At 43.3% G+C, this 22547-nt stretch overlaps 1 protein-coding gene across 1 annotated transcript; it reads right to left on the bottom strand.

Moving 5' to 3' along the window:
* Positions 1-3142: 3142 nt before the first annotated feature.
* LOC102013434 lies at positions 3143-11427 on the bottom strand. The gene is made up of 2 exons (XM_005387309.1): positions 11042-11427; positions 3143-4038 (listed from the first exon to the last, which is right to left on the bottom strand). The coding sequence occupies exons 1-2, from the start codon at positions 11419-11421 to the stop codon at positions 3786-3788; spliced, it is 633 nt and encodes a 210-aa protein (XP_005387366.1). The 5' UTR covers positions 11422-11427; the 3' UTR covers positions 3143-3785.
* Between the last annotated feature and the right edge of the window lie 11120 nt (positions 11428-22547).

Below are 22547 nucleotides of genomic sequence, written 5' to 3'. Positions count from 1 at the left end.
TGCGATGCTATCTGGCTGCCGCATCCAAGATGGCGCTGGCTCACCGTGGGCAGGCAGAGAGCTCCTCAGGTTTCCTCCATGTGGCCTCCCTCCCTGTGTGGCTTCTGGTTTCTGACAGCACAGGGGCTGGATCCCCAGAGGAACATGCCAATCTTTTGAAGTCCTCAGCATGGAAGAAGTTCTAGTGTATCACTTCTGCCACGTTCCATCGGCCAACCAATCACAGAGCCAGTATAACCCAGGGCAGGCCACATAAGAAATGGTGGTAGCCATCCTGGGAGGCCATCTGTGCAGTGTGGGGAGACTGAGGCAGGCCACAGTGAAAGAAGAGTGGTGTATGATCTAACTGGAAAGGCAGGAAGGAACTGGATTGGGGGCAAGCAAGCTATGGCCCTGGACCAACTCCAGCCTACTTCCTGTTTCTGTAGATAACATTTCACTGGAACATAGCTATATTTTCTTGTTTAGAGTATTGTCTGTGAGTTGAGTTGAAAACCAGAGTTGGGTTATAGTAACGGAGCTCACAGGGCCTAACATATTGTCTGGCCCTTTGCAGAAAAGTCTGTCAAGCCTGGCTAAGGCGTGGCTGCCTCATAAGTCTTGCTGAGGGCTCTGCATTTTACTCTAAGTGTGATAAGAAAGCCACAGAGGGGTTTTAAACCAGTGAGCCGTATCACATGGCCTACATTTCAAAAGATCCACTCTGGGAAATGATTATAGGAGGATCGAGTGCGGAAACAGAGATACCATGCAGCAGGCTATGGCAATAATCCGGGTAAGATGTGACGGAGTGGAAAACAGAAAGAAGCAGGCGGTTTTGATCCATCTATTGAGAAGATGACTTTGGCACTTGCTGAGGCACTGGATGTGAGGATAAGAACAAGATAAGCTTGAGCAACTCTGTGGAAGGTGGCACACTAACCAAGAAAAGAAAGATTTGGGGAGGGCTGCGCTGGGAGAAAAGTACTACGAGGTTTTTCTTGAACATATTAATTTTGAGGTGCTGTTAGGCATCTGAGAGACAAAGTCAAGTAAGCTGTGAAGTATATGAATCTGGAGTGCTCGCTTCAGCAGCACATCTACTAAAATTGGAACGATACAGAGAAGATTAGCATGGCCCCTGCGCAAGGATGACACGCAAATTCGTGAAGTGTTCCATATTAAAAAAAAAAGAAGTACTTGAATCTGGAGCACGGAGTATAAATGTAAGAATCATCAGTAAATAGACAGTATATCCATCTGTTTTCTGTTGCTATAATGAAATACCTGAGGCTGGGTACTCATAAAAAAGTTTTTTTAGCTCACAGTTTTGGGAGCTGCAAGTCCAAACACATCACGGCAGGTGGCCTTATGGTAGGAACATGGGTGACAGCGAGAGATCACAGGGTCACACAGGAAGCCAGAGAGGGCGGGGAAGGACCAATCTTGCCACCCTCACCAAAAACTAACTGATGTCCCACAGGAACTATGCTAATTCCTTCCCAGGAAAGCAGCTTCAGTGGTTTCCTACTAGGCCTCATCTCCTAAATGTCCCATCAGCCTCTGACATTGCTACAACAGAGCTTCCACCGTAAGCTTTCAACTCATGAAACTTGAGCAAAATCCATATCCAAGACATAGTAAATGGGGGCTGGGGATTTAGCTCAGTGGCAAAGCGCCTGCCTGGCAAGTGCAAGGTCATGAGTTCGGTTCCCCGGTACCGGAAAAAAAAAAAAAAAAAAAAAAAAAAAAAAGGACAAGCCATAGTAAATGGTAGCAAAAGCCAGAGGCCTGGAAGGGACCCTTCACGGAAATGAAGTGGAGAGACCCCAGGGCCTGTGAAAACTACAGGCCATCAGTGGGAGGGAGGTCAGCACCAGAAATGCAGAAGCAGTGCTGGGAAGCAGGAGGGAGCTGGAGGACTGTGGTTTCATTTCAGGAGGGAAGGAAGGGCCCATTGTGTCAAAGGCTATGGGGTGCCCGGAGGGACAGGTAGACAAAAAAGTGACTCCCAGATTCAGTGGTATGAGGTTTCTCTAAAGCCTTGACCCAAGCAGTTTCAGGGGAGGGGACCACACACTGGTAGGAAGGATTTGAGAAAGTCTTAGGATGTGGGCAGATGAAGACAGCAAACTTACACAGAGATTCAGCTGGAGAAAGTTTGCTTGAAAATTAACTGTTCAAGGGCTGAGGATATAGCTCAGTGGCATAAAATTAACTGGTCAAAATCACAGATGACCACTGGTTTTTAGTGTTTTTGTTTTTGTTTTTTTTGTACCGGGAATTGAACTCACAAGCTTGTACTTGCCAGGCAAATGCTTGGGCCACGGAGTTATACTCCCAGCCTGCCTCAGGGTTTTTAAAGTCCTTTTCAAAACTGAGAAGATTGAGTCAAAGCACCTGCTATGTGCCAGCCCATCACTTGTCTATGAGAATTCTTTATCAGAAATCTGGGTGAAATGTAACAAAAATCTGTATCTATAGATTCAAGGAATCACACACACACACACACACACACACACACACACACACACACACACACACGAGAAAGATTACAGCCACAGGGAGATAAGTGGTGGAGATTTTCAGGTGGCTTTTCTCTACATTGCAAACCTAAAAAGCCAGCAGTTTCATTTCTGCTGTGTGAGTACACAAGCTCTTTCTTCCACATTTTCTTAAGGAAGCTTGTTTATGCAAACTTTTGAAATTTGAGGCCAAATATAAATGTGTGACCCAAAGAATAAGCAAAATTTTGTAACCAGGACATAAATGAATTCTGTATGATATAAAGTATCATTTGTGTTTCAATATTTTGTTATTTGTTTCTGGAATACACTTAGTTTCTCATGAGCAACATTCAGAATGAGAAATACTCCTCATATATAGAAAGTATTGCCATGAAGAATAATAATACTCAACTCAGGCATGGTGGTCCTCAGCTGTAACTCCAGCTACTTGGGAGACTGAGGCAGGAGGACCACAGGTCAAGGGCTGCCTGGGGAACTTAGTGAGATCTTGTCTCATAAATGAAACAAATAGAAAGGGCTCGGATTGAGTTCAGTGGTAGAGCACTTGTCTAGCATGCATAAGGCCCTGGGGTCAGTCCCAGGATTGGAAAAAAATTCAGCATAGACTATAAGGAAGACATAGAGACGTTTTCATATCCAATTCCTCTACATAATTTCTCCCAACATTTTCATACCCTAAAGTGTGAACTCTGAACCACTGTCTGTACTACTCTGTAGAGTAGCAGTCTGACGCATTAGAGCGCTCATCTTCCTGAGTCTATAAAGACGTATAGACATCATCATGCCAGCAGCCATATCTCTGTCTTTGCTCATGAACTAGTTCAGAAGCCCAGCTGTGCTACTTCTGAAGTCGTGCAATCCTGGACAACTCACTTAACCTCTGTGATCCATAGTTGCCTCACTTGTCAACTGGTGATAGTAGAGCTGCTTTGCAGTTGTATGTTAAAAACTGTCAGCGTAGGTAAAAGTCTGTGTGCACACTCCGAGTACAATAAGTGGTAGTTATCTCAAAGGACAGCATCTATGAGTATATTAATTCTCATCAAAAAGGCCAAACTATATGCCCAAATATTAAGAAGAATCCCAGGTCCAAATTATCCAAGCTCACGTTTTAAGAATGATCTTAGGGCCCTGGGGATTCTATAGCTGATAGCATCATTTTAAGCAGTTTCTTTAAGAGTCACGGGTTTTAGAAGACCATCTGTTGACGTGAAGTACCTCGCAGAAATGACTTTCCAATGTCTCCATGTTCTCTGCCCAGTCCCAAAGTTTTCAGCTTCATACAGATTTGTTCTGTTTGCCTGGGTTCTTTCTGATGAGTTCTTTCTGGAGAGGAAGGACTTCTGCCCTTTCCTTCCCTGGTTTTAAAGACATCATGGTGGGAATTGCTCTTTTGCAGAAATAACTGCAGCTCCAATCTGGAGCAATTTGCAGGTTGGCTTCAAAGGTTCCCAAAACCTCAGCTTCGATGAGAAGAGAAAGTCTGTCTCCAAGCCCCATTCTTATCTTGGTGTCAACTTGTTTCAAAACTCTGGCAAGAAGAAGGGAAAAGTAAAAAAAGAGACAGAGAAAATAAGGAAAACATGGAAACAAAGCTTTGTAAATGTGGAGGGGAAGAGGGGTTGGAGGGAGGGTAGGGGGATGGGAAAAAAGTTATACCACATACAGGTACAAATTCTCTATGATAAATGCGATTGTTGTGTATATCTAAAATGTACCAATAAAATTTAATGGAAAAGAAAAGCTCTAGTGAAGAGTGGCACTAGGGCTGGGAAAGCCACTTTTTTGTTTGGAGTAGCTGGTAGAACTGGTTGAACACAAGAACACACAGGAGCTAGACGATGGCGAACTCCAGCGGGAGGGCCCTGGACATCAGCCGTGCCCTGACTGTAGACAGACTGGCTGTCTTGGCATCTCTCATCCTCTTGGAGTGAGGAAACACCAGTAGATGTTCCATCAGGCCACTTTAAAGTACTAGCTTTTGTTGCTTTGGAGAACAAGAAAGATCACCTTAGATTACCTGTCTGAATTGCAGCAATGCTGTTTGTCCTCCATGTCTGGGACTGTCTGGGACTCCAGCTGTGGTCAGAGTGGGTGTCCTTCACGCATGGTGGTGATGCTCACCAAAAGTGCCTATGGAATCCCTCAACTTTGCCACCACAGGTTTTTAAATTTGTGTTCTTATTCTTATTCTTATTCTTATTCTTATTCTTATTCTTACTCTTATTCTTATTCTTAATTATCTCAGTAGTTGTTGTAGCCCATTCACAAAGCAGCCAAAGGGAGGGAAAGGCAGAGGGAAAGGTCCCAGCCTCAGGTGCTTTGCAGGTCTGCAGTCTGTATAGTTCTTCAGGATCCCAGCAAGGGAGAGCCAGCTACCCTCAACAACCGTTAGTGTGGCTACTGGCTTTTTCTCCACTTACTCTACCTGGGTCCTACTTCCCAGGTTCCCCTCCCCAAAATGCGTTCTGAACCCAAGACCCAAGTCTTTTTCTGAGATTTTGTTTCTAGAAGAACATAAGCTAAGGTATGCATCAATGAGCATGATGGGAGTTTTTTGGAACATCCAAAAATAAAGTTGTTTCTTGGCTGAACAAGAATGGAAAGAGAACCTGTCCCTGCTGAGAAGAGCTGCCCATCAACTGGAAATGGGAACTCAGTTCTGACTACAGGCAGCAAAGTTAAACCTTCCAGCTACCTGTGAACACAGTCTAGGAGCTGTGGGGGGCTGGGGCATTCTGGAAGCGCAGGCATTTCCTACCCCAGGCCTGGTGCTGGCAGGGCAGAGGGTGACAGTGGTGGTGCGCAGGATGCATGAATGGGGAAAGGCGGCAGGCTGAGAGGGAGACAAAGGTTCAAAGCAAGCCGGGCATGGGGGTACATGCCTGAAATCTGAGCACTCCAGGAGGCGAAGGTGGCAGGATCACATATTCCAGCCCAGCCTGGGCAATTTAGTGAGCTCCTATCTTAAAATTTAAAAAGTAAATAAAAACAAATAAAAAAAAAAAAGGGCAGTGGATGTAGCTCAGTGAGAAGGCTTAGACTTAATCCCCAGTCTCTCTCTGTCTCTCTGTCTCTGTCTCTGTCTCTCTCCTTCTCTCTCTCTCACTCTCTCAAGTCCAAAGCTGATAATGGAGGCCTGGGAAGCCAAAGCTCAGGTTATAGCTTCAGAGCAACAAGCGGGCAATACAGACTTGTGAAAGGGCCTGGGGATTTAGCTCAGTGGCAAAGCGCCTGCCTGGCAAGCTCAAGGTCGTGAGTTCAATTCCTGGTACCAGAAGAAAACCAAAAAAAAAAAAAAAAAAAAAAAAAAAAAAAAAAAAAAACCAAAAAAACAAAAAAAAACAAAACAAAAAAAACCCCCAAAAAACCCTGCAGACTTGTGAAATGGGATGTGGGCTGGATTCATTTCAGACACCAAGGGTGGAAGCCAAAGTAAAGTTTCCAGCCCTTCCGCACAAATGTGTGAGGGGCTGGCCATAGAACAAAGCCCCTAATAACCCCAGTGGATGTGATAGCACTTCTCCCATGGGCTTGACTTATTTGTCCTGGAGCAGGAGAAAACTGAAATGCAGAGGTGACAGGGAAAAAAGCAATTGGCCCCTAAAGGATACCTGCTTCCAAGGACGTGGCTTTTACTCAGGGAAAGGAAGAGTAAAACAAAAGATCAGCATTACCTAAGGGGGATTTCCAAGAATAATCAACAATAACAAAGAAATCAATCCATCACCTGCCTTCCTTCCTGCTGATTTTATGAGTTCATTTAAAAAATATTTTATGAGTTCATTTTTATCTTTCTTAAATGTGTGGGCCCACAGAGAAGATGTAGTTATAGTGTTTCTGAGGGAAGAAATATTTTTCCAAATGCTATAGCCACAGAGCAATTTGTAAAAATGATAGCAAAGTTTTATTAAAGGTAGGAAAAGAAATAGGATCTGCAGAGCAAGTTTGAGCCAAATAAAAGCAGGAAAAGAAGTACACCCTCCAGCATGAGGGTGGGCCACCATGTAAGAGAAAGACACAGTGGCAAAATATTCAATGTGGACTGTCCTTTTTAAAAAATCAATCACTCCTCAGGCTGATGTCAAATCTAGGCCATTCTATTGAAAACCTGCTTGAGTTCTTATAAAAAGTCCATGTGCAGGGCTTTGGGAAATGTTCTGTGCATGTGTCCTGGGATTTTGTAATTAGCAGATCACACTGACATCTCCAACCAGTTTTGCCATGCCCTAATCTCCCATCTCATTTCCCCCTGAAAAACATACCCTCATAATTCTTTATGAAGTGCTGAGAGAGTGGTATCTGTCTTTTATAGCTTCTTCTGGCTGGAAGGGGCTGTAGACTGTACCTACTGGGGATTCTATGCTCTCCAGTTACCTTGGGATGTTGTGATCACTGGATGAGTTGAAGAAAAAAAGTCTTAGAAGACAAGGAGAAAAGAGTGAATGACTATTGAGCTGTCTGTTTGATGGGAGAAAAAAATTAATTTTGCTGGTTGGTTTTTCACACTTCTTGTGGAAGACAAAGTATGGCAAATAGGGAGGTTTAATAAATTATCAAGAGTCTGAGAGCACAGCCTTGGCAAGATCACCCACATAATGGATCTAATTAAAAACAGGAGTCTCAATACAGGTGCCCATTTAAGCTGTGGTGAATTAGGATCATTAGTGACTCTACTTACCTGCACCTGGAGCAATACTGGTGTCTTGCTTTCTGAAGAGCAGCCTCAGGTCCTCCACGGGTTCTGAGGAATCTTAGTCCTGTGAAAATTCTAGTGACCATTTCCCATGTAGGATTTTTTTTATCTTGTCACTGCATCCCTTGAGGAAGGACCAGAATGGTTCCTCAGGAACTGGGAATAAGATTAGGGTCCTGAGGGACTGTAGGGCTGCCCTTCTTGCCTCCCAGCTGCCTTTTGATTTTCCAAGGAGACTTTAGACATGTCTCCCTAGGACTAATTACAATGCATGACTGCTACCTGCTTGGGAGGATGGACTGGCTTCCTGGTGGAGAGACAGAACTTCGAGTTGTCCTAAAGTCTTCCTCTGTTAGCATAGCTGTAGCTGCTACTCCCTCAGGCAGGGTGGCTATCCAATGCCACTCCATCTCACTTTTTTAAAAGTATGCCACTGGGCAGAGTTTTTGTCCTAGCCTTTGGGTCAAGACACCCAAACTATTCCTCTCTTCTGATATGTAGAGGAAAAAGGGTTTTCTTAAGTCAAATATTTTATTTATTCCATGCAGGAGGATCTACTTGTTGGCTAATTGGATCAGGGAGACCTGGCATAGTCCCAACAGGCAAAATACATTTTGGCCTTAGTTGAAAGTTGAGAAATTGTCCCCAGTTTTGCTGGTAAACCTCTTTCTAGCAAGGGATTAGGATGCTGTAGGACAATTAGAAATTCATCTTTAGCTGGTCATTGTGGTGCATGCCTATAATCCCAGCACCCAGAAGACTAAGGCTGGAGGATCACCATGAGTTTGAGACCAGCCTGTACTGTACAGCAAGACCCTGTTTCAAAAGAAGAAGAAGAAGGAGGAGGAGGAGGAAGAGGAGGAGGAGGAGGAGGAAGAAGAGGAGGAAGAAGAAGAGGAAGAAGAAGAAGAAGAAAAAGAAGAAGAAGAAGAAGAAGAAGAAGAAGAAGAAGAAGAAGAAGAAGAAGAAGAAGAAAAGATAAAGAAACACGTGTTTAAATATTCAGCCTTCAAAGTGCCATGTCAGAACAGGAGTAAGAAATTGCAAACTAGGGGTCCCCTTGACTTCAACTATGGCTACCAATTTAGAGGACAGTTTTCCAGAAAAGGAAGTCAAAATTGTATTGGCTCATCCATGATGTCCAGCATTACCCAGGGTTCCACATAGCAGATGGTAATATTCATGAACATGGAAATTGTAGGTTCCCTTGGGCCTCTTCAGAGTAGGAAGTGAGGGTTGTGGCTGGTCTAGTCCCTCTCTGAGAGACAGAATAGTCAATCCTCCAGGGCCATGAGTCAGACACATTGGCTACCTCACACTCAGAGCAGGGCCCAGGAGGTAGCTTGTTTCAGTCGTGTGCCCAGTGTCCAGACTTCTTGTCTTTAATGATTCTTGTGATTTCCCTTAGATGATTTGTGTGAATTTATAGCATTGCCAATTGCAACAGCTTCAATTCTACCTTTTCTCTTCTGACCCTCCTCCAGATCCTAATTGTTACACACAGAAAGGGCCATGTCCAGTGATTGGGTCTGTCAGCTCACTCAGGGGGCCTAAAGGAAATTTTCACAGGTGAGGTCCCTGGGTTAAAGAACACATGTGTGCAAGACAGTAGCAACAACACCAGACAGTATGGAGCAGAGCAGAGCACAAGAGCCACCTGCATCTTCATTGTACAATTCTTATACAGGTTGTTGTCATCTATTTACATTCTTACATGCTAGCCTGACTGGCACATGTGTAGTTGTCCACTGTTAAGTCATGATTATATAACTGTATCCCACTGTGTACTTGTGCTGGAGAGTGAGGTCATGTCCTTAGGTATCCTAAAGATTCCCCTGAGCTTTGAGGAATTCTGAGTGGTTCCCCACATCCCACCTCCTCAAAGGTTGGGTGTATATAAATGTAACATTTTATATGTAAGAGGGCATAAGTACCTCCTTGTGCTGCAGTCAGCAAAGCAAGAACCCTGTGGCTTTGCAAAGCCATTTTTCTCATTTGAGCAGTCTCATCTACAAGCAACATCAAAGCCTGGCATGTAACAGTTAAGGCCTGGGCCATATATTGAGCAAGGGCTTCAACCTGAAGGGCTAGGTTTATGGTCCTCACCCCTGGTCAGATGCTATTCCTAGCAGTCATTGCAATGCCTTTTCAAGGCATCTGCTAAGTCATTTCCCAGTAAGAGGAGGGGCTTATGTCCTGAAACATGATACACTACATGGTAGTGTCTTGGCCATGCTCTTATAAGTTTTACCATAGGTTGGCACCCCACAAATCACAGTGTCGTATCTATGAGTCTTGAGCTGCTGAATCCAGAAGCCAGAGCATCAGCCAGAGCTCCTTCTTTTCCTTCTGCATAGGGCCTAGGAATCAAGTCCTGCAGTCTTTCCTCCCAGACAGGCTCCTGGGTTGTGTATGTTGTTATGGTTGATACATTGTGTGAACTTGGGGAGTCTGGAGGTTTGGCTAAGTGATTCAGCAGGATGCCAGGGTGCTTACTTTGTATACATCCTGAGCCTGTGGAAGAGGAAGGCATGGAGATTCTGTGAGTGCTTCACCTCCCTTGGGTGGGGGTAGCCTGTTTACAATGTAAGGGAGTGAAAGAGGCCGCTTGCCACAATTTCCCCCTTTTTTGCTCTTGTTGCTTTGCTGTGTTCTGCCACCATGAACTTTTGCCCTCTGCCATGAGCCAACCTGCCTCGGTGCCAGCCAAGAACAGACTGAAACCTCCACAAACTGTAAGCTAAAAAACCTTTCCTTCCTTAATTTTGGGTGTTGGGTATTTTGTCTCAGCAACGAGAGAAGAGTAACTAAGACATATGTCATGGGTTCTAAAACCATTGTCAGTTTGGTTGCCAACAGGCTAGCCAAGAAAGAGGCCCGCTGTTGGAAGTACGTCCCCCAACATATGAGAGTGGGGCCTGTGCCACTCCAGTCCCGGGATGGGCTGTCCACATCTGTACCCAGCCCTCTGTTAGGTATTTTTTCTGTGCTTTTGCTGTTTGTTGTCCTGCAATGCTTTCGCAGGCATGCAAAGCAGCATATACTGGTGCACTCCGTTTCTCAATTAGGGAATATCGGCTGTTGGCTCCTTTCCGCAACTGTTACCAAAACCCAGCAGGGTGCTTCCACTTCCCCTGTTTTTGCCAGAGGCCCCAGCCAAATCCATCATCATCCACGCTGACGGTTAGGATAAGTGGCAGGTTAGGGTCACTGACTCGTGGGACTTGCACCTGTCCAATAGCCCCCTTTGAACCCTGAAAAATAGCTTCCGCTATATCTGTCCAGTCCCATGGAGCACCTTCCCAATCGCCCAGTAGGAAGGGAGTAGCAGCATAGCTAGGTGCAGTATGAGCATCTGCCAGAACCCTGGCGAGCCCACACACACCTGTGCCTGGCACACTGTCACTGGTCTGGGGTACACTTGGATCTTATCCGTAACAGCATCAGGAATTACTTTCATTTTACCCGACCAGATAACACCCAAGAATCTGACACATGAGCCAGGTCCCTGGACCTTGTCTTCATTCACGCCCCCTCCCCCCGCCACACGCCAGCAAAGCTTTCTTCAGGCCATGTGTGGTGGCTTCCGCATCTGCAAGGCAATCAGAGGTTAACATAATATCATCGGTATAGTGAAACAGTGACACAGAGTGTGGCTTGGTCCTGGTGGCCAGGTCCTGGGTCATCAAGGCATGACACAAAGTGAGGCTATCTTGAGGCCACACCTAGAGGGTCCACTGCCTACTCTCCCAGGTGAAGGCAAATTGATCTTGACTGTCAGATGCAATAGCAATGGAGAAGAAGGCATTGGCCAAATCCATGACATAATGGTACTGACCTAGTGTCAGGGTGAGACAGTGTTGGGTCTGCAGTGTTAGGCACTGCTGCATGCAGCAGAGGAGTCATTTTATTCACTTCCTGGTGATCCATAGTCATTTTCCAAGTCCCATCTGGCTTCCACACGGGCCATACCAGGGAGCTGAAAGGACTCTGTGCAGGGCATATAAGCCCTGCTCCTTTCAGTTTCAGGATAGTCTGTCCTATCTCCTCGTGTCCTCCAGGTAGCCGGTACTGCTTCATGAAACCTGTGTCCTGTGGGAGAGTCAGCACTTCATGGTGTGGACAGCCTTGGACTATGGTTTTTACCACAAAAATTTGCAGCCAGAATTCTTCTTGTGTGGTGTCAAGCCAATCACCAGTCAGGATGTCCACCTTCATATGTATTCATCAACTGGGGAAACATAAACATCATATGGGTGTTGGGGCAGGTGCCCAGTACCCAAAGTCACCTGGGCCTTCTGGACCGTGATGTAGTGACCTCCATACCCTTCTACCTGTGCTGTAAGTCCTGTAACATCGTCTGGGTTACCCTATATTAGTGTTGACTCTGCTCTGGTATCCACCAATGCTAGTACATCCTGCACATTTTTGGGGGGCCAGTAAACAGTCAATTTCACATGTGGCCTCTGGTCTCTTGGCACCTCCACGATCCGGGTACCTTGGCCTGTCTCCTAATCAGGGTAAAAGGAGGTCAGTATCACTTCTTCCTGTTTCACCAGGGCTGCTTTGGCTTTCTGGCCTGGGCCCTGTGCTCAGGGCATACCAGCCTCCACAGAGTCAGCCACACATCCAAAGTTTGCCCCTCTAACTTATCTGCAGCTAGGCTGGTGGCCAGCAGGTCCTCCCAGTTCTGGAGCCAACCGACCTCAGTGACCCTACAGCCTGTCCTTGGGGGGATGGTCTCACTCGCCTGGGCTCCCTCTTCTTTTTTTGTCTTGCCAGTACAATTTGTACAGGTCTCACCTTATCTTGATGCTTTACTTCCATGTCTCCCAGCCTGGCCAAGGCATCCACACTGTTATGGAAGGGGTGATCTGTTCAGGGGGCTGGAAGGACTGCCACTGACCCACACATGCCAGCTGGCCCACTTGCCAGGATCACGTCCTTCCTGTGAGCCGTCAGCACTTCCTCATCTGGGCTACGGTACTGCAGTGTGAGCATCATTTGCCGCATGTTCATTTCATGTAGAAGTTATCAAGTCCAGATAGGTGGTCCATTTAGTGACTTGCTCTACCAGGTCACCCTGATTTTCCTAAACTAAGTGAGCTACTGCCATCAACCAGTTTATCACAGACTGATTACTTGCTTCTGGAGGAGGCAGAGCTTCCCACACCTCACAATATTAGCTCTGCTGCAGCCAGCCATTGCTCAAGGTCCTCCTCTATCTCCTGCAGCTGGTCTACTTACAAGACAAGGCCATCCACCTCTTGATTTATGTGTCAGAGAGAGTGAAGAATAGGCAAGCCACCCACCCTGCCATTTCACAGTGAGGGGAAGAACTTGTCTGTCTTTCACTTCCAAGGCTCTGGTATCCACCAATGCAAGACATCTCCAGGCTCGAATAGGACTGATTCCCAGTCCTCCAGGGCTTTCCAAGCCACCAAGAAAGTGGCTACAGGTAGCCATGGAAAGGCCAAGGGTTGCTTATCAGCCATTCCCTGGGGCTCTCCCTTGCCTTCAGGCGGTGTTTTAACAGCTGTCAGAGGACCACTCACTTTGATGTCCTGCTAACTACATGCCAGTTGTTTGTACTGGGGCAGGGGGTGGGGGAGCGGGTGCCCAGGGGAGATTTTCATGCATGAGGTCTCCAGATTAAAGAATGCATGTGTGCAAGACATCAGCAGCAACACAAGACAGCATGGAGCAGAGCAGAGCACAAGAGCCACCAGCATCTTTATTGTATAATTCTTATATAGGTTGTTATCACCTATTTACATTCTTACATGCTAGCCTCATTGGCACCTGTGTAGTTGTGCACTGTTAAGTCATGGTTATATGACTGTATCTCCCTGTATATTTGTGCTAGACAGTCATGTCCTTAGGTGTCCTTAGATGCCCCTGTGCTATAAAGAAGTCTGAATGGTTCCCCACAGGATTATAGATGTCTGGAGTCCCATCTAAAGTTTCTTTGTTAAAAAGATGAGAGAGACCATATGCCCCTGAGAGGCAGGTGGGGATCTGTGCACAAGATCATCAAAGATATCTCTCTCTTCCTCAGGGATCACTTTAAATACCATAGTTTCTGGGATTTCCCTGAGATAAAGGGTCACAAAAGCCTGAACATAAGGGAAATCACTTCACCTTCTATGTTTTAAGCAGGAACAATTTAACTGAAACATAATCTTATAGTTTAAACTGGAATCTTGTACCCATGTTTCACTGTTTCCTAGTTTGTACTAAAATGAAACCATATAGCAATCAACATTAACTGTTCCTTTTTAAAATTGTTAGGGTCATACCTTTTCCACTGATCAAGGATATGGCCTAGTGGCAAAGTCTGTAGAATCAACAGAACGTGGTTCATGAGGCTTCCCATGGCTTGTCTTGGGGCCTGTGGTGAGACAATTAGGTCTCAGGTCCTTAAGATAGCATCTCACTGCAGAAGAAGGAGACCCGATCAGCCCACAAATCATCCCTTGTGAGACTCAAGTAGTCATTAGACAGGCATCTGTGTCTGAAGCAAGGATGATGCTGGTGTCTTTCACAGAAGCATAGAAGAAAGCTCTACGGAGGGTTTTTGTCTCCATCCTGGGGCCTGTTGTGTCCTTAGGGAGAGGGGATTGAGCCACCTGATGGCTCTACCTCCCCCTTCAATACTCCCATTAGGATGAAGTCCCTCCCCACCAGGACTCCATTAGCCATTTGATGGCTCAGTTTAAGCAGGGTGGAGCCACTTGGGAAACAATACCTTGGGACTCCCTTAGGCATGCTGAGCCATTTGATGGTTCTAGAGTGGTACCTCAGTCCATGAACTCAGTTTTCCCCACAATTCTGGTTGCACACTGAACTAGACAAGAACCAAATCAAATTTCCCCATAAGGTCAACATTTAATCTAACCAATGAATTTGATTTGGTTCTCATTCAACTCGGGTTGTAACCAGAACTGTGGAAAGAATATCAAGTTTGTGAACCAAGGTACTACTGTACTTGGGTGGAGGCACTTGAAAACAGGGTGGAGGCACTTGAAAAATATTATGCCTTGCATTTACCCTAACAGTAAAAACCTCAGTACTTTAAGTCAGTAGAGATGGAAACCTCTTTTTTGCAAGAAAAAAAAAAAAAAAAAAACCTTTAAAAATCCTAAGAGGGGCCAGGGATATAGCTCAGCAGCACAAGTGCCTGCCTGGAAGCTCAAAGTCCTGAATTTGGTTTCCGGTACTAGAAAAAAAAAAAAAAATCTAAGAATGAGAATAGCTCTCCTTCTCACAATTTCTTGAGCTAAGCTTCACTGGCTGTTCTCTTGTTTCCTTCTGGCCATTAGGCACATGTCTCTAAATGCATTTTGAAAAAAACAGGAAGGGAGACAGACATGGTGGAAGCCACATGGCTGATCCAAAACAGGTAGCCAGTCACGTGACAAGACAAGATGGTGGCCACCGTATGCGACACAGACGAAGACAGGACCCTGAGAAATAAATGGTCATCTAGGGAAAAGCACAGATAGGACTATGAGCACAGAAAGGAGTAAACCGGGGTGGGTGGCTTATTTAGGGAGGCTACCAAATTACCAACAGATATTTTCCCCCCCAAAAGTGAGAAAGCTGACCAAAGTATTGTGGAGAACAGAAATATGAGGTCATTTTAGAAAGAAGCACAGCAAACAACAAAAAATGTGTCCCAAGGGCCTTATCTGGTCTCCTAGCTGGCTTGCCAAATATGTTACTGGGTTTTAGGTGCTGGAATCTCTTTCTGGAGGTGGTTTCTAGGTTCTTTCTGTCCCGAGCAAATAATTGGCTTGTACAAGTGCAAGTGGTAGTGAAGTTTTTTTAAAATTTTTTTTTATTTTAAAGAGAGAAAAAAACCCACAAAATTTCAAAACAGGACAATAGTACGGTAAGGATGGTTAACACACTGCATATTGCTATCTTTAAATTAGTTACTCAGAGTACAAGATATCAGCATTTAATTGTTCAAATAATATTAGCACAAATCTTTCTTTTTAATGACCTAAGAGAAATTAGTAGTATAACTATCTTAACTATCATATCTATCTATCATCTATCATCTATCTATCTATTATCTATCTATCATCTATCTATCTATCATCTATCATCTATCTATTATCTATCTATATATCTATTTATCATCTATCTCTCTATCTATCATCTATCTCTCTATCTCTATCTATCTATCATCTATCATCTATCTATCTATCTATCTATCTATCATCTATCTATCATCTATCATCTATCTATCTATCTATCATCTATCTATCTATCATCTATCTATCTATCATCTATCATCTATCTATCTATCATCTATCTATCTATCTATCATCTATCTATCTATCATCTATCATCTATCTATCTATCATCTATCTATCTATCTATCTATCTATCTATCTATCATCTATCTATCATCTATCTCTCTATCTATCTATGTATCATCTTTTCGCTTTCCCTTTCCGTCATTTCTCCATTTCCGCATCCCAGTTTCTCTTCCTTTTGAAATTTCCTCCCATTTTACAATATCTATTATACATTTTGGATCTTATTTACTCTTTTAGCTTCTCACACTAGGGCAACAATAAGATTTTTACACATGTGCATCTGATTTATTTCACTTGTGAATGTGGTCTCGAGTTGCATTCATTTAATCTATAAAAGTCTTCAGTTTATTCTGCTTTATGGCTGAGTAGTACTCCATTGTATAAAGAGACCCCATCTTTTTTATCCATCCTTCAGTTGATGGGTATTTGGGTTGTTTTAAAGATCTAGCAGTTACAAATTGTGCTGCTATACATGTGGGTGCACATATATCACTGTGGTATGATGCTTTTAGTTCTTATGGGAAGATACCCAGAAGGAGAACAGCTGGGTCAAATGGGATCTCAATCCTAGTTTTTTGAGGAATTTCTATACTGACTTCCACAGTGGTGTACCATTCTACCTTCCCACCAACAGTGGAGAAGGGTTCCTTTTTCCTCACCAGCATTTGTTATTGGTTGATTTCTTGATGATAGCCATTCTTTCTGGAGTGAGATGGAATCTGAGTGTTGTTTTAATTTGCATCTCTTGAATGACCAGTGATATTGAACATTTTTTCATATATTTATTTGCTGTTTTTATTTCTCCATCTGAGATCATCTCAGATGCCCATTTTTGGATTGAGTCTTTAAATTTGGGAGGTCTGTTTTTTCTGGTTCTTTATATGTTCCTAATAGTAATCGTTTGTCTGAGGAACAGCTGGCAAACATTTTTTCCCACATTGTGGATTGTCTCTTCACTCTGTTGGTGCAAAAGCTTTTTAGTAAGATGAAAAGCCACGTGTTGATTCTTTGTGATAGCTTCTGTGTGATCGGGTTTTATTCATAAAAATCTCTGCCTACACCAATGCCTTTAAGAATTTTACCTAGTCTGTCTTCCAGCAAATTTAATGTTTCTGTTTTAATATTTTTGGAGGTCCACCTGGGTGAGTCTCCTTGAAGAAAGAGCAATTGCTTCCATTTTGGCTTAATGTGGCCCTATTTCCATGTAGTGATGTGTGCAGAGCTGGTTAGGACTTTCCCTTGTGCCTACAGTTGGCTTTAAGAAATGCAAATTGGTCCAGCCAAGGTGCTGGTGTGTAGTCTTAGAAGCAAAGATGACAAGGCAGTGTTTCCCCAACCCCCTAGCTCCCAACTAAATATATGTGAGCCAAGGCAAGATGGAGAGCCATCTCCATACTGTTGGCTGGGAGTGAGCCTCGAGATAAGAGGCTATGACTTCCCAGGGCATAAAAGATTACACATCAGAGCTGAGACACCAACCCCCACAAGTTAAATACTTCCTCAGCTGCATCATGCAGATTACTCTTTCTGCAGATCCTTCTCTCTACATATTGCAGACGTGATTTCAGGACTTCTACCTAGCCCAGCTCACAGCACTCACCTGCTTCCCACCATTCTCATAACCACTCATCTTCAAGCCATTCCCTTCTTCATGAATGAATAAAACCGGGTTTGGTCTTGTGTCAAGACCTTTGTTCCAAATAGCCATCATTGTAGCTGGACTTAGGACTCCTTGGCTCCCCATAACTACAAACATGCCTTAATGTCTTTATTCTTGAGATGGGTTGCACTGGAAGGGGTAGATTAGAATTAACTCACTGGAATTCCAATACCTTTTCCATGGGATTACAAGTGTAAACTTCCTGGGCTGTGAAGAGGACCCGGAAGGGCTCTCTATAAGTATTTAGATCTTTGATCCATTTCAAATTTAGTTTAGCGAATAGTGAAAACTATGGGTCTAATTTTAATCTTTGGCATGTGCAGAGCCAGTTTTTCTAGCACCATCTATTAATGAGGCTATCTTTCTTCCAGTGGATGTGTTTGGCACCTTTGTTAAAAATAAGGTGGCTGAGTATGTCTGGAGTTGTTTCTGTATCTTTTAATCTGTTTCATTTATGTTCAGATCTGTTTCTTTTTTTTTTTTTTTTTTGCCAGTACCATACTATTTTTAGCACAGTAGCTTTATAGTATAGTTTCAAGTCAGGGGTTATAATGCCCCGTGCCTTGCCTTTGTTGCCCTGAATTACCTTTGCTATTCTAGGTCTCTTCTAGTTCCTCTAATTCTGTTTTAGGATTGTTTTCTCTAATTCTGTGAGATATGGTGTTGGAACTTTGATAAGCATTTATTAAATCTGTATTATAGTTTTGGGAGTATGGCTATTTTTACTATATTGATTCTTTCTACCCAAGAGCAAGAGATATATTTCCATTTTCTGGTATCCACTTCAACCTCCTTTTTCAGAGTACTGTAGTTTTAAATGCAGAAGTCTTTTACTTTCTTTGCTAGATTGATTTCTAGGTATTTCATTTTTTTGGATGGTATTGTGAAAAGTGTTATTTCCCTAATTTTTCTCTCATTGAGTTTGTTTCTCATGTATAGGAAGGCTATTGATTTTCAAGTATTGACTTTGTAAAGTTTGATCTTCTGGATTTCTAGAGTCCATTGTGATTTCACCCTTTTTATTCCTAATTGCATGGATTTGAGTCATTTCTTTCCTTTTTTGATAAGGTTGGATAAGGGTTTGTTGATTTTATTTCATCTTTTAAAGAGCCAACTCTTCACTTCATTGACTCTTTGTATTTTTTTTTTAGTCTCCAATGCGTTAATTTCTGCTCTGATCTTTACAATTTCCTCCCTCACATGAGCTTTTGGCTTGGCCGTTCTTCTTTTTCTAGAGGTGTACGGCTCACCATTAAGTTGTTTATTTGCACTTGCTGTGTTTCCCTGCTATGGATATTCACCACTATAAATTTCCCTCTTAGGACTGCTTATATTGTGTCCCATAAGTTCTGGTATGTGGTGCTGTCGTTATTATTTAATTGTAGCAACTAATTTCTTCTTTAATTTCATCTATTATCCACTGGTTGTTCAGGACGGTGCTATTTAATTTCCCTGTGTTGCTGAGCATGGTGACACATGCCTCTAATCCCAGCACTCAGGAGGCTGAGGTAGGAGGATCATTGTGAGTTCAAGGCCAGCCTGGGCTACAAATGAGTTCAAGGCCAGCCTGCACTGCATAGCGAGAGTCTGTCTCAAAAAGACAAAAAAAATTTTCCCTGTGTTTATGAAGTTCTTGTGGTTCCTTTTGCCACTGAGTTCCAAATTTATTGCATTAGGGTCTGATAATATGCAAGGGATAATTTCAATTCATTTGCATTTACTTAAACATATTCTATGAGCTAGTATGTGGTCTATTTTGGATAACATCCCTTGTGCAGCTGAGAACAATGTGTATTCTGATGTTGTGGGGTTGAACACTGTAGACATCTACTAAGTCCATTTGTTCAAAAGTTTGGTTGAGTTCTAATGTTTCATTGTTGATTTTTTTTATCTAGTTGATCTGTCTTTTTGTGATAGTGGTGTACTGAAATTCCCCCAATACAATTGTATTAGTGCTTATTTGGTTTTTCACGCCCATTAATATTTGCTTTATACAGTTGGGTGCACTGGTATTTGTTGCATACATATTTATGATTGTTATCCCTTCCTCTTAGATTGTTCCCTTTACAAGGATGTAGTGACCTTCTTTATCTCTCTTAATCAGACTTTACTTGAAATTCACTTTGTCTGCAAATTGAATAGCTACTCCTGCTTTTTTCTGGGTTCCTGTTGCATTGAGTATTGTTTTCCATCCTTTGACTTACAGTCTATAAATTTCTTTTTGAATTAAGTGTTTCTTCATGCAGCATATTGTTGGATCTTGCTTTTTGATCCATTCTGCCAGTCTGTGTCTTTTGATTGGTGAATTGAGGCCATTATCATTGATGGTTATAATTGATATGTGTAGACTTGTCCTTGTCATATTATTTTCCTGTTGTTGGTGCCTACTCTCCCCCCCACCTGTTTAATTGTTTGCCTTGCTTGATGGATTCCTTCTGTTGGGGTTCATGAAGTTGTGGTCCTTGTTATCTTTTTCTAGAATGTCCTTCAAAACATTTTGGAGTGCTGGTTTTGTGGTCATAATTTTCCTCAGATGTTCTTTGTCATGGAAGTATTTTATTTCTCCATCTGTTTTGAAAGATAGTTTTGTGGTCTACAAAACAATCTGGGTTGAAGGTTATTTTCCTTTAGCACTTGAAATGCTTTACTCCAAGCTTTCCTTCACTTGAGGGTTTGTTCTGAGAATTCAGCTGTGATTCTGGTCAGCTTTCCTTTATAGGTGATTTGTTTCTTTTCCCTAACATCTTTTAAGATTCTATTCTTGTGTTAAATTTCTGGAATCTTGACTATGATGTGCCTGGCTGTAGATTTTTTTGATTGTGGCTAACTGGAGTTCTATATGCCTCAGTTAACTGCATATCAAATCCTTTTTCTCTACCAGGGAAGTTTTCTGCCATGATATCTGTGAACAGTCTTTTTAAATATCATTTGTGCTATCTCATACTTTTTCATTGACCTCAATCAATCTTAAGTTATTCTTCTTTGCCTCTTCTAGCAGCTACTGTATAGCTTTCTCATAGTCCTTTGCTATTTTTAAGAAATCTGTCTTTTCATGATTACTAACCACAAGCCTGTTTTCTATATCTGAGATCCCGTTCTCACATGGGCTTTATCTTCTGTGGATACTTTCAGTGGAATATTTATTCTCCTGGATACCTTCTTGAATCTGCCTTATGGATTCCATTTCTCTCTTATGCTGAGCATTCATGGCTTTCATACTTTTCTTAAGCTCCTCTATTTTTTTTTTTTTTTTGTATGTGTCTTCTCTAGAGAGCATGGTTTTCATTGTGGACACCATTTCTGCAGTCATCTGAGAAATTTGATTTTTTTTCTAGAGCCTCATTCAATTGCTTTTGTGTTGGCCAGGTGGGTAGCTTTCAGATTGTCCTGATTCATTCCCCCTTGGGTTTTTGCCTTTGGTGAACTGGATGTCTGGGGTTGCATCTTGTTTAAGTGTCTTCTTATTTTCTTTTCCTTTTTAAAATTTTAATTCCTGGGGTGATGCTTAGAAATTGCCTATGGTGGGTTGATTTATTGCTAGTATTTAGAACCCTTAGGAAATGACTACTTCTCTGAGGTATCCTACAAGTGTAGCTGGTTTTGGGTGTTAAGTCTGTTGCAAGATCCTACCTCTTCAATTTGTTGGGGATGAGAAATTGCTGCCTGTTTGGCCCAGTCCCTGGTTCTTTGGCATTGTGCCATATTTCTGTGACCCTTAGTCAATCTCAGTCTTGGATTACCAAGAAGAACAGCACCAGCTATTGCAGTCCCTTACATCTGCTGTTCTCCTTCACTGCTCCTGGACTCTGTGGTTGCCAGCAGTCACCTTATGTCTGAGGGTCTGAATCGCTCCTCTTGTGCAGTGAGTCCTGTGTCAGGGAGAAGGCACTGCTGGCTACCTCCTTTTTCACTGAAATATCTCTCTTCACTCTCTCTGTGGGTTTTGATTCATGCTTTAGATCCTTCCTAGGTCCAGGGGACCCACTTCTCTCCTTCTTGTCTTCCTCACAGTGCTATACTGCAATGCTAGGACAGAACTCTCAGAGAGGCTCTTTCTCTGCTGCTCACCACTCAGTCATCTAGGTGCTCCTTCCTTTGCAAAGTTTTATAAAGGTAGGAAAAGAAATAGGCACTGCAGAACAAGTTTGAGCTAAGTAAAAGTAGCAAAACAAGTATACCCTACAGCATGAGGGTGGGCCACCAGGTAAGAGCAAGACATAGTGGCCCATAGAGCAATTTAAAAAAAGAATAAACTTGATTTTATAGAGCAGCTTTAGGTTCATTGTAAAACTGAGGGGAGAGTGCAGAATTCCCACACACTACTTGAAGTCACGAATCTCCATGAGCCTGGCTAATCCACAGTAACTGAAAGGTTTTACTTACATTTTCTTCCCTGTGGTACAGTAGCACTGTGTGGCTCCCGTGCTTCACAATCCTCAATCCTTCAAACAGTTTTAGTGTGTGTATGTGTGCTTATGTGTTTACTTATTTTTATGGATTGCAGTACAGGGTACTGAAGCCAGGGACTGACACTGAAGTAGATCCCCAGCTCTGTCGTGGCCTAAGGGCCCAAGGATGGATACAGGACAGGATCAGTGCTTGAAGCAAGGTCAGGGTCCAACCCTATGTACCTTATCTCTTGCTTGGAAGCCGGAGGTCATCTATAAAATGAGAGTAAAGAGTATGCCTTGGAATGCACTTAAGTCATGTGCCTTACTGTGGCTTATGGAGTACAAGGACACAAGGTTATGAAACCACAGGTTACAACACTATTACAACAGGGACTACTTGCCTATACTTTAGACACCCTCAAGTCCATCCAGGAGCCTTTATGCTGCCCAGCTGGTGGGAGGCGGGACTGGATCCTGCACCTTGGAACTTGGACCGCTCCTTTCCTCTGGGCTCAGCCACGCCCTCATACGTGCACACACTACTGTCCCCTGCTATGTCTCAGAGCATCCTTTAAGTACACTAGTTAGATAAAGCCGCAAGAAGTCTCCAAGGTTTGGCAGGCTGACACCTGTCCTTTAACTTTCAAAACTTAATCCACAAGCTCCTCAATCACAACTCCACAAAGTGGCCAACTCTAAAACAGATCTTGCCGCATCCGTGGCTCTGCCTTCACTTAATCCTCCTCCTAAGCTCCTCCTGAAGCACAAGAAGACCACAATCCTAGGTATCATAAGCAGGATTGACCCAATAACTGTCATTGTGACGCCCTGAGGCTCAGGAAGTGTGACCATGCAATGACCACATTTTTGCTCCTGAAGCACTAGGCCCACAAGCCAGTTAGAATTCAAATTTGGGATAAAGCCTTCAAGTGAGGAGGTGGTGCTGTCCTCCTCCCCAGATCC

Source organism: Chinchilla lanigera, unplaced genomic scaffold (genome assembly GCF_000276665.1).
Source record: "Chinchilla lanigera isolate Chin_1 unplaced genomic scaffold, ChiLan1.0 scaffold00029, whole genome shotgun sequence".
In the NCBI taxonomy this organism is placed as follows: Eukaryota; Metazoa; Chordata; class Mammalia; order Rodentia; family Chinchillidae; genus Chinchilla; species Chinchilla lanigera.
The sequence above is the reverse complement of the archived record's forward strand: the minus strand, read 5'-3'. Positions and strand labels throughout refer to the sequence as shown.

Excerpts from the sequence above, each read along its gene's own strand:
- LOC102013434 (XM_005387309.1), bottom strand. The coding sequence starts at position 11,421 with ATGAAGGTGGACATCCTGACTGGTGATTGGCTTGACACCACACAAGAA. Across the intron at positions 4,039-11,041 it reads CTGTCTCACCCTGACACTAG|AGTTTTGAAACAAGTTGACA; the intron begins GTCAGTACCATT and ends TCTTCTTGCCAG.